This window comes from Nycticebus coucang, chromosome 6 (genome assembly GCF_027406575.1).
Source record: "Nycticebus coucang isolate mNycCou1 chromosome 6, mNycCou1.pri, whole genome shotgun sequence".
In the NCBI taxonomy this organism is placed as follows: domain Eukaryota; kingdom Metazoa; phylum Chordata; class Mammalia; order Primates; family Lorisidae; genus Nycticebus; species Nycticebus coucang.
Window position 1 is genome coordinate 57,482,863 of NC_069785.1, and position 14,684 is coordinate 57,497,546.

General features: G+C 40.2%; 3 protein-coding genes across 3 annotated transcripts in view; 2 read left to right on the plus strand and 1 right to left on the minus strand.

Annotated features, from left to right (window-relative positions):
• PIGBOS1 (PIGB opposite strand 1) overlaps positions 1–14,684 on the minus strand; it is a 45,489-nt gene that overhangs the window by 16,284 nt on the left and 14,521 nt on the right. The gene's annotated exons all lie outside the window — the stretch shown is intronic.
• The window catches only part of PIGB (phosphatidylinositol glycan anchor biosynthesis class B), a 42,135-nt gene that overhangs the window by 13,685 nt on the left and 13,766 nt on the right, over positions 1–14,684 (plus strand). The window contains exons 7-9 of the mRNA XM_053593348.1: positions 11,207–11,258; positions 13,587–13,798; positions 14,499–14,563. Coding sequence (XP_053449323.1) covers positions 11,207–11,258; positions 13,587–13,798; positions 14,499–14,563 — 329 coding nt within the window. The remainder of the gene's footprint in view (positions 1–11,206; positions 11,259–13,586; positions 13,799–14,498; positions 14,564–14,684) is intronic.
• LOC128587332 (60S ribosomal protein L39) lies at positions 3,942–4,296 on the plus strand. The gene has a single exon (XM_053593356.1). It carries the CDS (start codon positions 3,983–3,985, stop codon positions 4,136–4,138), a length of 156 nt encoding a protein of 51 aa, XP_053449331.1. The 5' UTR covers positions 3,942–3,982; the 3' UTR covers positions 4,139–4,296.

Sequence of the window (14,684 nt, forward strand, 5' to 3'; positions counted from 1 at the left end):
GTTTGGTCATTGATCAAATGCATACACAACAGTGATCTCATAAGATTATAATACCATCTCTTTACTTTTCTATGTTTAAATATGTTTAGATACATAAATATTTGCCATAATGTTACAGTTGCCTACAGTATTCAGCAGTAATGTCCTATGCCTAGGAGCAGTAGGCTATACCATATAGCCTAGGTGTGTAGTAGTAAGCTATACCATGTAGATTTGTGTAAGCACACTCTATCATGTTCACGCAGTAAAGAACTCGTCTAATGATGCAGTTCTCAGAACATATCCCCATCATTAAGTGAGACATGACTGTACTAGTATTCACTCTGCATAAGTATTTCGGGGGTATCAATTTGAAAGGATTGGCTCAGCACCTGTGGCTCGAGCGGCTAAGACGCCAGCCACATACACCTGAGCTGGCGGGTTCGAATCCAGCCCAGGCCCACCAAACAACAATGACAGCTGCAACCAAAAATAGCCAGGCGTTGTGGCGGATGCCTGTAGTCCCAGCTACTTGGGAGGTGGAGGCAGGAGAATCGTTTGAGCCCAGGAGTTGGAGGTCGCTGTGAGCTGTGATGCCATAGTACTCCACCAAAGGTAACAGCTTGACGCTCTTTTCTCAAAAAAAAAAAAAAATTTTTTTTTTGAAAGGATTAAATTATCTCATGGCTAAGTTGCTACTTTTGTCATTTCTCAGGTTTATTAACATTGTTTTGAATGTATTCATTCATTGAGCAAATATTTAATCCTACTGTGTCCCAGACAGTGTTCTGGAGATACAGCAGTTTAACAAAACAAAGTCTTTGCCTTCATGAAATTTACATTCTAGTGTGAGTAGACAAACAGCTAAAAAGATAAAAAGTAAATATATATTTGGCAAGTACTATAAGGAAAAATAATATGGAATAAGGAAGATAGAATGCCTAGGGTGAGGGGGCTGTTATTTTGTATGGAGTAAGTGGAGAGGACCACCAAAAGGCAACACTGAAACCAAAGCTAGCCAGGCGCAATGGCTCACACCTGTAATCCCAGCACTGTGGGAGGCTGCAGCAGGAGGATTGCTTGAGCTCAGGAGTTTGACACTTGTCTGAGTGAGAGTGAGACCCCAACTCATGAAAAAAAAATGAAAAACCCAGCCAGGTGCGCACCTGTAATGCCAGCAGCTTCGGGAGGCTGAGGCATCAGGATGCCCACAGCCCGAGTCTGAGGTTGCAGTGAGCTATGATCTTAAGAATTTAAGCTACCGGGCGGCACCTGTGGCTGAGTGAGTAGGGCGCCAGCCCCATATGCCGAGGGTGGCGGGTTCAAGCCCAGCCCTGGCCAAACTGCAACAAAAAAATAGCCAGGCGTTGTGGCGGACTCCTGTAGTCCCAGCTGCTCTGGAGGCTGAGGCAGGAGAATCGTGTAAGCCCAAGAGTTAGAGGTTGCTGTGAGCCGTGTGACGCCACAGCACTCTACCCGAGGGCGGTACTGTGAGATTCTGTCTCTACAAAAAAAAAAAAAAAAAGAATTTAAGCTACCGGGCAGTGCCTGTGGCTCAGTGGGTGGGGCGCTGGCCCCATATACTGAAGGTGGCAGGTTCGAACCCAGCCCCTGCCAAACTGCAACAAAAAATAGCTGGGTGTTGTGATGGGCGCCTGTAGTCTTAGCTACTTGGGAGGCTGAGTCAAGAGAATTGCTTAAGCCCAGGAGTTTGAGGTTGCTGTGAGCAGTGATGCCACAGCACTCTGCCAAGGGCGACATAGTGAGAGTCTGTCTCAAAAGGGGGGGGGGGGGGTAGGACGGCACCTGTGGCTCAGTGGGTAGGGTGCGAGCCCCATATACCGAGGTGGTGGGTTCAAACCTGGCCCCGGCCAAACTGCAACAAAAAATAGCTGGGCGTTGTGGTGGGTGCCTGTAGTCCCAGCTACTGGGAGGCTAAGGCAAGAGAATCACCTAAGCCCAAGAGCTGGAGGTTGCTGTGAGCTGTGTGATGCCACTGGACTCTACAGAAGGTGACAGAGTGAAACTCTGTCTTTAAAAAAATTTTTTAAATAAGAAGAATTTAAGCTACCATTGTCATTTTTTATAATCAGCAATACCTCGATTGACTTTCAGCTGCCACATTGTCTCACCAATAATAAGTAGAATAAGTAAAACAAGAAGTAGGTTGTTTACTTTTTTCTTTTTTTTTAATGAAATGGAGTCTTGCTTTATCACCCAGGCTAGAGTACAGTGGCATATGACCATAGCTCACTGCAGCCTTGAACTCCTGGCTCAAGCAATACTTCCACTTCAGCCTCCTAAGTCACTAGAATTACAGGCATGAGCCATTGTGCTCATCTAGGTTTAATTATTTTTAAATTGATCAGTATGGTTCATGACATTAAAAAAATAAAAGAAAAAGCAGGCCAGGCATGGTCACCCATAATCCTAGCACTCTGGGAGGCCAAGGCAGGTGGATTGCTCGAGCTCAGGAGTTCAAGACCAGCCTCAGCAAGAGCAAGACCCAGTCTCTACTAAAGATAAAAGAATTAAAGGCTGGCGCAGCGGCTCACGCCTACAATCCTAGCACTCTCAGAGGCTGAGGCAAGTGGATTGCCTGAGCTCAGGAGTTTGAGGCCAGCCTGAGCAAGAATGAGACCCTGTCTCCAAAAATAGCCAGGCATTGTGGCAGGTGCCTGTAGTCCCAGCTACTCGGGAGGCTGAGGCAAGAGTATCACTTGAGACCTAGAGTTTGAGGTTGCTGTGAGGTATGACACCACAGCACTCTAACAAGGGCAACAAAATCAGACTCTGTCCCCAAAAAAAAGAAAATAGAAGAATTAGCTGAGCACTGGGGCAGGTGCCTGTAGTCTCAGCTACTCAGGAGGCTGAGACAAGAGGATTGCTTTAGCCCAGGAGTGTGAGGTTGCTGTGAGCTATTACGGCACTCTAGCCTAGGGCAACATAGTGAGACTTTGTCTCAGGAGAGAAAAATATCAGATTCACTTATGAATAAAGTAATAAAAGTTATGTAAGACTCTATACAAAAAGCTGCAAAACACTGGGAAAAATTAACAAAGGCCTTAATAAAGGGGAATATACCATGTTTGTGGATGATAGACAATCCACACATTGATCTTTACATTCAGTGCAAGTCAAATTAAAATCCCAATAGAGTTTGTGTGGCTGTGTATGAATTGGTTAGCTATTGTTTTCTTTTGTTTTGTTTTGTTTTTTTGAGATAGTCTCATTTGGTCATTCAGGCTAGAGTTCCCTGGCCTCAGCCTAGCTCACAGCAACCTGAAACTCCTGGGTTCAAGCAATCCTCCTGCCTCAGCCTCCTAATTAGTTGGGACTACAGGTGTGCACTACTACCTTCAGCTAACTTTTCTATTTTTAGTAAAGATGGAACATCACCTTGCTCAGGCTGGTCTCCGACTCCTGACCTCAAGGGATCCTCCCACCTTGGCCTCCCAGAGTACTAGGATTATAGATGTGAGCCACCATACCAAACCTGATTAGCTGATTATAAACTTAGAAAGCAAAAGGCCAAGAATACCTAAGATTCATGGGGGAAAAAAAAGTATTGGAGGACTTACACTACTAGATATTAAGATTTCTTACAAAGTTAAAGTTATTAAGAAAACTTAGAGTGGGCAGTGCCTGTGGCTCAGTGGGTAGGGCGCCAGCCCCATATACGGACAGTGGCGGGTTCAAACTTGGCCCCGGCCAAACTGCAACAAAAAAATAGTCAGGCGTTGTGGCGGGCACCTGTAATCCCAGCTACTCAGAAGACTGAGGCAAGAGAATCGCCTAAGCCCAAGAGCTAGAGGTTGCTGTGAGCTCTGATGTGAAGGCACTCTACCGAGGGCAACAACAACAACAAAAAAAATAGAGGGGTGGCGCCTGTGGCTCAGTGGATAGGGCACCAGCCCCATAAACCCAGGGTGGCTAGTTCAAACCTGGCCCTAGCCAAACTGCAATAAAAAAATAGCTGGGGTGAGTAGTCTCGTTTGTCGCCATGTCCTCTCATAAGACTTTCAGAATCAAGCGGTTTTTGGCCAAGAAACAAAAACAAAATCGTCCCATTCCCCAGTGGATTCGAATGAAAACTGGTAATAAAATCAGGTACAACTCGAAGAGGAGACACTGGAGAAGAACCAAGCTGGGTCTATAAGAAATTACACGAGACGGCATGTACTTATGCTGTATTACGGTCACTATCATCATCTTACCATATCAAGCTGAAAATGTCATCAGTTGAACATTTGCCACACTTCATTGGGAAAATGAGTTTTCTCTTCATTTATGTGCTATTCCCTAATAACTTGGTGCAGTAATCCCTTAGTAACAGAATGGACCAAGCAGAAGAAAGGATCTCCGACATCGAAGACAAAGCATTTGAACGCTCCCAAACTCTCAAAGAGGAAGAGAAATGGAGAGCAAAAATGGATCACTCACTCAGAGAGCTCTGGGATAACTCAAAGAAGGCAAATATCCGTCTCATAGGAATTCCTGAAACAGATGAAGTGGCCTCACTGGGCGCAGAGGCCCTTCTGCATGAAATTATGAAAGAGAATTTTCCAGACATGCCTAGAGAACCTGAAATTCAGATAGCAGATAGCTTCAGAACCCCAGCACGACTCAACCCCAATAAGACATCCCCCAGGCATATCATAATTAACTTCACTAAAGTTAATATGAAGGAGAAAATTCTCAAAGCTGCCAGGAGAAAGAAATCTATTACCTTCAAAGGGAAGAACATTAGAATGACTGCAGATCTCTCTGCTGAAACTTTTTAAGCCAGAAGAGGGTGGTCATCAACGTTTAATCTCCTCAAGCAAAATAACTTTCAACCCCGGATCTTGTACCCAGCTAAACTGAGTTTCATTTACGACGGAGAAATTAAATACTTTAATGACATACATATGCTAAAGAAATTTGCCATAACTAAACCAGCTCTTCAGGATATTCTCAGACCTATCCTCCATAATAACCAACCCAATCCTTTACTACAAAAGTAAACTCACTCAGAAACTTCTGATCAAACTCTAACTTCCACAATGGCAAAAGGATTAAAAATGCCCACTGGACTTTCAAAAAACTCAATACCCCAAATTTCACCAAACTTATCAATGCTCTCCATTAATGTGAATGGCTTAAACTGCCCTCTAAAGAGACATAGGTTAGCTGACTGGATACAAAAACTCAGGCCAGACATTTGTTGCATACAAGAGTCACATCTTAACTTAAAAGACAAATACAGACTCAGGGTGAAAGGATGGTCATCCATACTTCAGGCAAATAGTATCCAGAAAAAAGCAGGAGTTGCAATTTTATTTGCGGACACAATAGGCTTTAAACCAACAAAAGTAAGGAAGGACAAAAATGGTCACTTCATATTTGTTAAGGGTAAGACTCAATATGATGAGATTTCAATTATTAATATCTATGCACCCAACCAGAATGCACCTCAATTTATAAGAGAAACTCTAACAGACATGAGCAACTTGATTTCCTCCAACTCTATAATAGTCGGAGATTTTAACACTCCTTTGGCAGTGCTGGATCGATCCTCCAACAAAAAGCTGAGCAAAGAAATTCTAGATTTAAATCTAACCATCCAGCATTTAGATTTAGCTGACATCTACAAAACATTTCATCCCAACAAAACTGAATACACATACTTCTCATCAGCCCACGGAACTTACTCCAGAATCGATCACATCTTAGGTCACAAGTCTAACCTCAGCAAATTTAAAGGAATAGAAATTATTCCATGCATCTTCTCTGACCATCATGGAATAAAACTTGACATGAGTAACAACAGGAATCTGCATACACATACAAAAACATGGAAGTTAAATAACCTTATGCTGAATGATAGCTGGGTCAGAGATGAGATCAAGAAGGAAATTGCCAAATTTCTGGAACAAAACTACAATGAAGACACGAACTATCAGAACCTCTGGGACACAGCAAAGGCAGTTCTACAAGGGAAATTTATAGCACTGCAAGCCTCCTCAGGAGAACAGAAAAAGAGGAAGTAAGCAACTTAATGGGACATCTCGAGAGACTGGAAATGGAAGAACAATCCAACCCCAAATCCAGTAAAAGAAAAGAAATAACCAAAATCAGAGCAGAACTAAATGAAATTGAAAACAAAAGAATAATACAACAGATCAATAAATCAAAAAGCTGGTTTTTCTGAAAAGGTCAACAAAATAGATAAACCTTTGGCCAACCTAATCAGGAAAAAAAGAGTAAAATCTCTAATCTCATCAATCAGAAATAACACAGATGAAATAACAACAGACTCCTCAGAAATCCAAAAAATCCTTAATGAATATTACAAGAAACTATACTCTCAGAAATACGAAAATCTGAAGGAAATCGACCGTTACTTGGAAACACGTCACCTTCCAAGATTTAATCAAAAACAAGTGGAAATGTTGAACAGGCCCATATCAAGTTCAGAAATATCATCAACCATACAAAATCTCCCCAAAAAGAAAAGCCCGGGACCAGATGGTTTCACGTCAGAATTCTACCAAACCTTTAAAGAGGAACTAGTACCTATACTACTCAACCTGTTCCAAAAGGTAGAAAAAGAAGGAAGACTACCCAACACATTCTATGAAGCAAACATCACCCTGATCCCCAAACCAGGAAAAGACCCAACAAGAAAAGAAAATTATAGACCAATATCACTAATGAATATAGATGCAAAAATATTCAACAAGATTCTAACAAACAGAATCCAGCAACATATCAAACAAATCATACATCATGACCAAGTCGGTTTTATCCCAGGGTCTCAAGGCTGGTTCAATATACGTAAATCTATAAATGTAATCCAGCACATAAACAAATTAAAAAACAAAGACCATATGATTCTCTCAATCGATGCAGAAAAAGCTTTTGATAACATCCAACATCCATTCATGATTAGAACACTTAAGAAAATTGGTATAGAAGGGACATTTCTTAAACTGATAGAGGCCATCTACAGCAAACCCACAGCCAATATCATATTGAATGGAGTTAAATTGGAATCATTTCCACTTAGATCTGGAACCAGACAAGGCTGCCCATTGTCTCCATTGCTCTTTAACATTGTAATGGAAGTTTTAGCCACCACAATTAGGGAAGAAAAGGCGATCAAGGGTATCCACATAGGGTCAGAAGAGATCAAACTTTCACTCTTCGCAGATGATATGATTGTATATCTGGAAAATACTAGGGACTCTACTACAAAACTCTTAGAAGTGATTAAGGAATACAGCAGCGTCTCAGGTTACAAAATCAACATTCATAAATCGGTAGCCTTTATATATACCAACAATAGTCAAGTTGAAAAAACAATTAAGGACTCTATCCCATTCACAGTAGTGCCAAAGAAGATGAAATACTTGGGAGTTTATCTAACAAAGGACGTGAAAGATCTATATAAAGAGAACTATGAAACTCTAAGAAAAGAGATAGCTGAGAATGTTAACAAATGGAAAAATATACCATGCTCATGGTTGGGAAGAATCAACATTGTTAAAATGTCCATACTACCCAAAGCAATATATAATTTCAATGCAATCCCCATTAAAGCTCCACTGTCATACTTTAAAGATCTTGAGAAAAAATACTTCGTTTTATTTGGAATCAGAAAAAACCTCGAATAGCCAACACATTACTCAAAAATAAAAACAAAGCAGGAGGAATCACGCTACCAGACCTCAGAGTATACTACAAATTGATAGTGATCAAAACAGTATGGTACTGGCACAAAAACAGAGAAGTAGATGTCTGGAACAGAATAGAGAACCAAGAGATGAATCCAGCTACTTACCGTTATTTAATCTTTGACAAGCCAATTAAAAACATTCAGTGGGGAAAAGATTCCCTATTTAACAAATGGTGCTGGGTGACCTGGCTGGCAACCTGTAGAAGACTGAAACTGGACCCACACCTCTCACCATTAACCAAGATAGACTCTCACTGGATTAAAGATTTAAACCTAAGACATGAAACTATAAAAATACTAGAAGAGAGTGTAGGGAAAACTCTTGAAGAAATTGGGTTGGGCGAGTTTTTTATGAGAAAGACCCCCTGGGCAATTGAAGCTGCTTCAAAAATGCACTATTGGGACTTGATCAAACTAAAAAGCTTCTGCATAGCCAAGAACACAGTAAGTAAAGCAAGCAAACAGCCTTCAGAATGGGAGAAGATATTTGCAGGTTATGTCTCCGACAAAGGTTTAATAACCAGAATCCACAGAGAACTCAAACACATTAGCAAGAAAAGAACAAGGGATCCCATTGCAGGCTGGGCAAGGGACTTGAAGAGAAACTTCTCTGAAGAAGACAGGCGCATGGCCTTCAGACATATGAAAAAATGCTCATCATCTTTAATCATCAGAGAAATGCAAATCAAAACTACTTTGAGATATCATCTGACTCCAGTGAGACTAGCCTATATCACAAAATCCCAAGACCAGAGATGTTGGCGTGGATGTGGAGAAAAGGGAACACTTTTGCACTGCTGGTGGGAATGTAAATTAATACATTCCTTTTGGAAAGAGATATGGAGAACACTTAAAGATCTAAAAATAGATCTGCCATTCAATCCTGTAATCCCCCTACTGGGCAGAAGACCAAAAATCACACCATAACAAAGATATTTGTATAAGAATATTTATTGCAGCCCTATTCATAATTGCTAAGTCATGGAAAAAGCCCAAGTGCCCATCGATCCACGAATGGATCAATAAATTGTGGTATATGTACACCATGGAATATTATGCAGCCTTAAAGAAAGATGGAGACTTTACCTCTTTCATGTTTACATGGATGGAGCTGGAACACATTCTTCTTAGTAAAGTGTCTCAAGAATGGAAGAAAAAGTACCCAATGTACTCACCCTTATTATGAAACTAATGTAGGACCTTCACATGAAAGCTATATCCCAGTTATAACCTAAGAATAGGGAGAAAGGGGAAAGGGAGGGGAGGGAGGGAGAAGAAGGGGGATTAATGGGATTACACCTGCGGTGCATCTTACAAGGGTATATGTGAATCCTAGTAAATGTGGAATGTAGAGGTCTTAGCAAAATAACTAAGAAAATGCTACAAAAGCTATGTTAACTAATGTGATGAAAATGTGTCAAACGATATATGAACCAAGTGTATGGTGCCCCATGATCATACTAATGTACACAGCTATGGTTTAATAAAAAAATAAAAAATAAATAAAATAAAATAAAATAAAATAAAATAGCTGGGCATTGCGGCGAGCACCTGTAGTCCCAGCTACTCGGGAGGCTGAGGCAAGAGAATCACCTAAGCCCAGGAGATGGAGGTTGCTGTGAGCTGTGTGACACCACGGCACTCTACCAAGGGTGACAAAGTGAGACTGTGTCTCTACAAAAAAAAGAAAAAGAAAGAAAGAAAACTTAAAAGTTAGTGAAAGATAAAACAAATCAGTGGAACAAAATAGGGTCCAGCAGCAAACTCAGACAATGTTATCACTTTTATGATGAAGCTGATACTACAATATGGTAGGGAAAGAACAGTCTCTTCAATATACATATATAGTTGTCTATCCATGTGGGGAAAAAAACTTAAAAAACTGATCTTGACCCCTACTTTCCAGCATGAACAAAAGAACAAACACAAAACAAAATCCAAAATAATTATAGATCTTTATGTAAAGGATAAACAGTGGTGCTTCTGCAAGAAATGATAGTATATCTTTGTGACTTTGAGGCAGGTAAAAATTTCCTAACTAGAACGTAGTAAGTACTAACTACAAAGAAAAAGATAGATACATTTGAACATGTTAAAGACTTTCGTTCTTCACATACGCCATTGTAAGAGTGAAAAACATGCCACACAGGTGGCGCCTGTGGCTCAGTAAGTAGGGCGCCAACCCCATATACCGAGGGTGCCAGGTTCAAATCTGGCCCCAGCCAAACTGCAACAAAATAAATAGCCCGACGTTATGGCAGGTGCCTGTAGTCCCAGCTACTTGGGAGAATGAGGCAAGCAAATCAGCTAAGCCCAGGAGCTAGAGGTTGCTGTGAGCTGTGATACCATAGCTCTCTACTGAGGGCGACAAAGTAAGACCGTCTCAAATTAGGAAAAGATACATGTAACCAACTAAGCCCTTATATCCAGACTATATACAAAACTTTAAAAATCTGTAACTGAGTAGAAAAATGACCAAAAGACTTGAACAGATACTTTAAAAACACTCACATGGCCAGTAAGTATAAAGGTACTCATCTCATTAGTCATAGAGGAAACAAAGTAAAACTACCTTGAGGTACTACTTACTACTACCACCATGACATCCACCTAAATGGCTAAAAACTATGTATTTCTGTGGGAATGTAAATTGATAGAACCACTTTAGAAAAGTTTTAATTATTTACTTAAACTGATTGCACTTACACCTTAAGGCCCAGATCCTAGTTATATGCCCAACAGAATGTACACAAAGATGTGTAAAAGAATGTTTACAGCAGCACTATTCATAATCGCCAAAAATGAGCAGCACAGTCTCTATCAAGAGAATAAACACACACAGTGTGATATACACAGTTAACAATACACGGCATCATAAATCAACTACAGCATGCAAGAAAAACATGGTTTCAGTTTCACAAGCATAATGACTGAAGGAATTTGAACATATAGTTCATATGGTATGATTCTATTCTTATGAAATTCAAAAATAAAACTTATTTATGCTATCAGAAATTAGTATAGTGGGTGCAGTGACGCAAACCTGTAATCTCTTGGGAGGCTAGGCAGGAGGATCAGATGGGCCCAGGAGTTCAAGGCTGCAGTGAGCTATGATCACACCACTGCACTCTAGCTAGGCAACAGAGCAAGACCCCATCTCTCAAAAAACAGAAAAAAATACTGTGTGGTACTGGAGAAGGAACACAAGATCAACAGAACAGAATAGAGTTTAGAAACTGATCTGCACAAATATGCTTAGCTGATTTTTGAAAAATATTATATTTTATGATATTAATAAATTGATAAAGTAATCTTAATCTATTGATAAGTAATCTTTATCAATAGATTATATCTTTCAAAATGTATGCATCCACATTTAGTTGGTGAAACTGTAAAGGTTTAATTTTTAAAATGGCTTTTGATGCAAAGCACTTATAAAGCCAGTATACCAGTATCAGATTTTTAGCAAGTTCAGAATGTGAATCACCATTCTATTTTGTTTTTCAGATTTGTCACTTTGAGTTTATCTCTGATAATTGATCGTATATTTTTTGGCCAAGTAAGTAAAAATATATTAAGTTAAAGATATTTTTGCTTTGGGCGGCACCTGTGGCTCAGTTGGTAGGGTGCCGGCCCCATATGCTGAGGGTGACGGGTTCAGGCCCGGCCCGGCCAAACTGCAACCAAAAAATAGCCGGGCGTTGTGGCGGGCGCCTGTGGTCCCAGCTGCTCGGGAGGCTGAGGCAGGAGAATCGCTTGAGCCCAGTAGTGGGAGGTTGTGTGAGCTGTGTGAGGCCACGGCACTCTACCGAGGGCCATGAAGTGGGACCCTGTCTCTACAAAAAAAAAAAAGATATTTTTGCTTTAACCATTTATTTCAACTGAAAGCTCAACATGGATTTTCGATCCATTAATATTTTGGAACAGAGGCAAATCATTTTTTTTTTTAAATGATATAAGATACATTAAAAAAGATATGTAGAGGGCGGCGCCTGTGGCTCAAGGAGTAGGGCGCCAGTCCCATATGCCAGAGGTGGCGGGTTCAAACCCAGCCCCGGCCAAAAAAAAGATATGTAGACGCCCAGTGCCGGTAGCCCAGTGGTTACAGCACCAGCCACATGCACCGAGGCTGGCAGGTTCAAGCCCCATCCCGGCCCAGCAAAAACAATAACAACTGCAACAAAAAATAGCCAGGCACTATGGTGGGCACCTGTAATCCCAGCTACTTGGGAGGCTGAGGCAAGAGAATCACTTAAGCCCAAGAGTTCAAGGTTGCCATGAGCTGTGACACAGTGGCACTCTACCAAGGGTAACATAATGAGACCCTGTGGCTCAGTGAGTAAGGCGCCAGCCACATATACCGAGGGTGGCGGGTTCAAACCCAGCCCCGGCTGAACTGCAACCAAAAAATAGCCGGGCGTTGTGGCGGGCGCCTGTAATCCCAGCTGCTTGGGAGGCTGAGGCAGGAGAATCGCGGAAGCCCAAGAGCTAGAGGTTGCTGTGAGTCCTGTGTACATCATGGCACTCTACTGAAGGCGGTAAGGTGAGACTCTGTCTCTACAAAAAAAAAAAAAGATATCTAGAATACACCTCTGGTTCAGTTTATTGTATACATAACAAAACTGTATGTATCTTAGTTGATACTGAAGAGTCCATTGTTACTTTTTGAGACAGAGTGAGCTCAGGCAATCCACCCACCTCAGCCTCCCAGAGTGTTTAGGATTACAAGCCTGAGCCACAGCAGTTACCTGCTACTTTTGTTGCTGTCTTTACCATCTGCTTTGTGCTATCATTCAAATTGTAACGTTTCAAAGCTTTATCTTAATGTGTGACTTTATAAAGTACTAGAGTTAATTTTTAATATACATGCCACACATATATTCTCATAAAAATTATTTTTTAGTGACTGGCCATGGTGGCTCATGCCTGTAATCCTAACATTCTGGGAGGCCAAGGCAGGTGAATTGCTTGAGCTCACAAGTTCGAGACCAGCCTGAGCAAGAGTAAGACTCCGTCTCTACTAAAAATAAAAGGAAAAAAAAAACTAGCCAGGCATTGTAGTGGGCACCTATAGTCCCAGCCACTTGGGAGGTTAAGGCAAGAGGATCACTTGAGCCCAAGAGTTTGAGGTTGCTGTGAACTACGGTGATGCCATAGCATTCTACCCAGAGTAACAGAGTAAGACTCTTTTTTTTTTTTTTTTTTTTTGTAGAGACGGAGTCTTACTTTATGGCCCTCGGTAGAGTGCCGTGGCCTCACACAGCTCACAGCAACCTCCAACTCCTGGGCTTAAGCGATTCTCTTGCCTCAGCCTCCCGAGTAGCTGGGACTACAGGCGCCCTCCACAACACCCGGCTATTTTTTGGTTGCAGTTCGGCGGGGGCCGGGTTTGAACCCGCCACCCTCGGTATATGGGGCCGGCGCCTTACTGACTGAGCCACAGGCGCCGCCCAGAGAGTAAGACTTTTGTCTCCAAAAAAAAATTGTTTTTTACTATCCTCTTTATCTCTAATTGAATGTAAACTTATCTTGACAAAATATAAACATTTCAAAATGAATCTCAAATTAACAAAGAATACATGAAAACTTAGAGAAGAAAAAAATTAAGGATTTCTGGGGGCAGCGCCCGTGGCTCAAATGAGTAGGGCGCAGGCCCCATATGCTGGAGGTGGCGGGTTCAAACCCAGCCCCAGCCAAAAACTGCAAAAAATAAATAAATAAAATAAAACAAATTAAGGATTTCATATAGTCACTAATCAAAAGTATTAATGTAAATATTGTCTGGTTTTAGACTTCAGTCCTGATTTAATGCAAAGATTTTGTCAATTTCCAGATTAATACTTGACACTAAATATATTTCTATTTCTTTTTCCTTCAACTGTTCCAGTGGACCATGGTTCAGTTTAATTTTTTGAAATTTAACGTACTGCAGAATTTGGGAACATTTTATGGTTCCCATCCATGGCATTGGTACTTCAGTCAAGGATTTCCCGTTGTTGTGGGAACTCATTTGCCCTTCTTTATTCATGGCTGCTTTCTAGCACCAAAGAGATACAGGATACTTTTGTTGACTGTGCTATGGACACTGCTAGTTTATAGGTAAGATTTTATTTGTTCAAATTGTTATTTTGTTTAATGTTACCAAGAAATTAAATTAATTAAATTCTTCACAAAGTAAACTATTTAGCTTTTAGAGATGCATTAACTTGCATTTAGCTTTCAGAGATGCATTAATTTGTTAGTGGGGATTATCTTAGAAGACAGAAGTAGTAGTAATTGTGCAGATATTCAGAATAAGTATTGTACTTTAAATATGTGATTTGCTTAATAAAGATTATATTAAATTTTTAAGAAGTTGAACCAATTTTATTTGGCTTAAAAAACACACAGAGAATTAAAACAAATTAAGGTTGATTTAGGGGGAAAAAACACAGCAACTACTGAAATTTTAAGCATCAAGGGACCAAAGAAATACTATTCTAAAATTAAAAATATATATATCATTATTCCAAACTTGAGTGATATCATTTACTTGGATTGGAAATAGAAATCCCTTTTTTCAAATGTAATTGTACTTTATAATTTCACACTGACATCAGTGTTATGATTAGTTTTAGCACACCATAATCACTTTGTAACTAAAATAATGAGACTCCTTCTAATTTCTGCAGCAGGAAATCCAGTCTCAATAATTAAAAAAAATAGATTATGTTAATTATATCTTAAAATATATTAATTTCTCAAACTATCATATAAAATAATACCTAACATTTTCTTTTAAATATCTTTTTCATTATAGCATGTTGAGCCACAAAGAATTCAGGTTTATCTATCCAATTTTACCATTTTGTATGGTATTCTGTGGTAAGTATTTAAACTTTTTATACAGAAATAGTTAAAAGACAATTAATACTCATCAAACTGTTTTTCTTTTCTAAGTTGCCATGCCCAAATAATTTTCATCGTCAAGAAGGCTAAGTGAAAG

What these genes read in the sequence shown, in the direction of transcription:
- LOC128587332 (XM_053593356.1), top strand. Translation starts at nt 3,983, where the DNA reads ATGTCCTCTCATAAGACTTTCAGAATCAAGCGGTTTTTGGCCAAGAAA.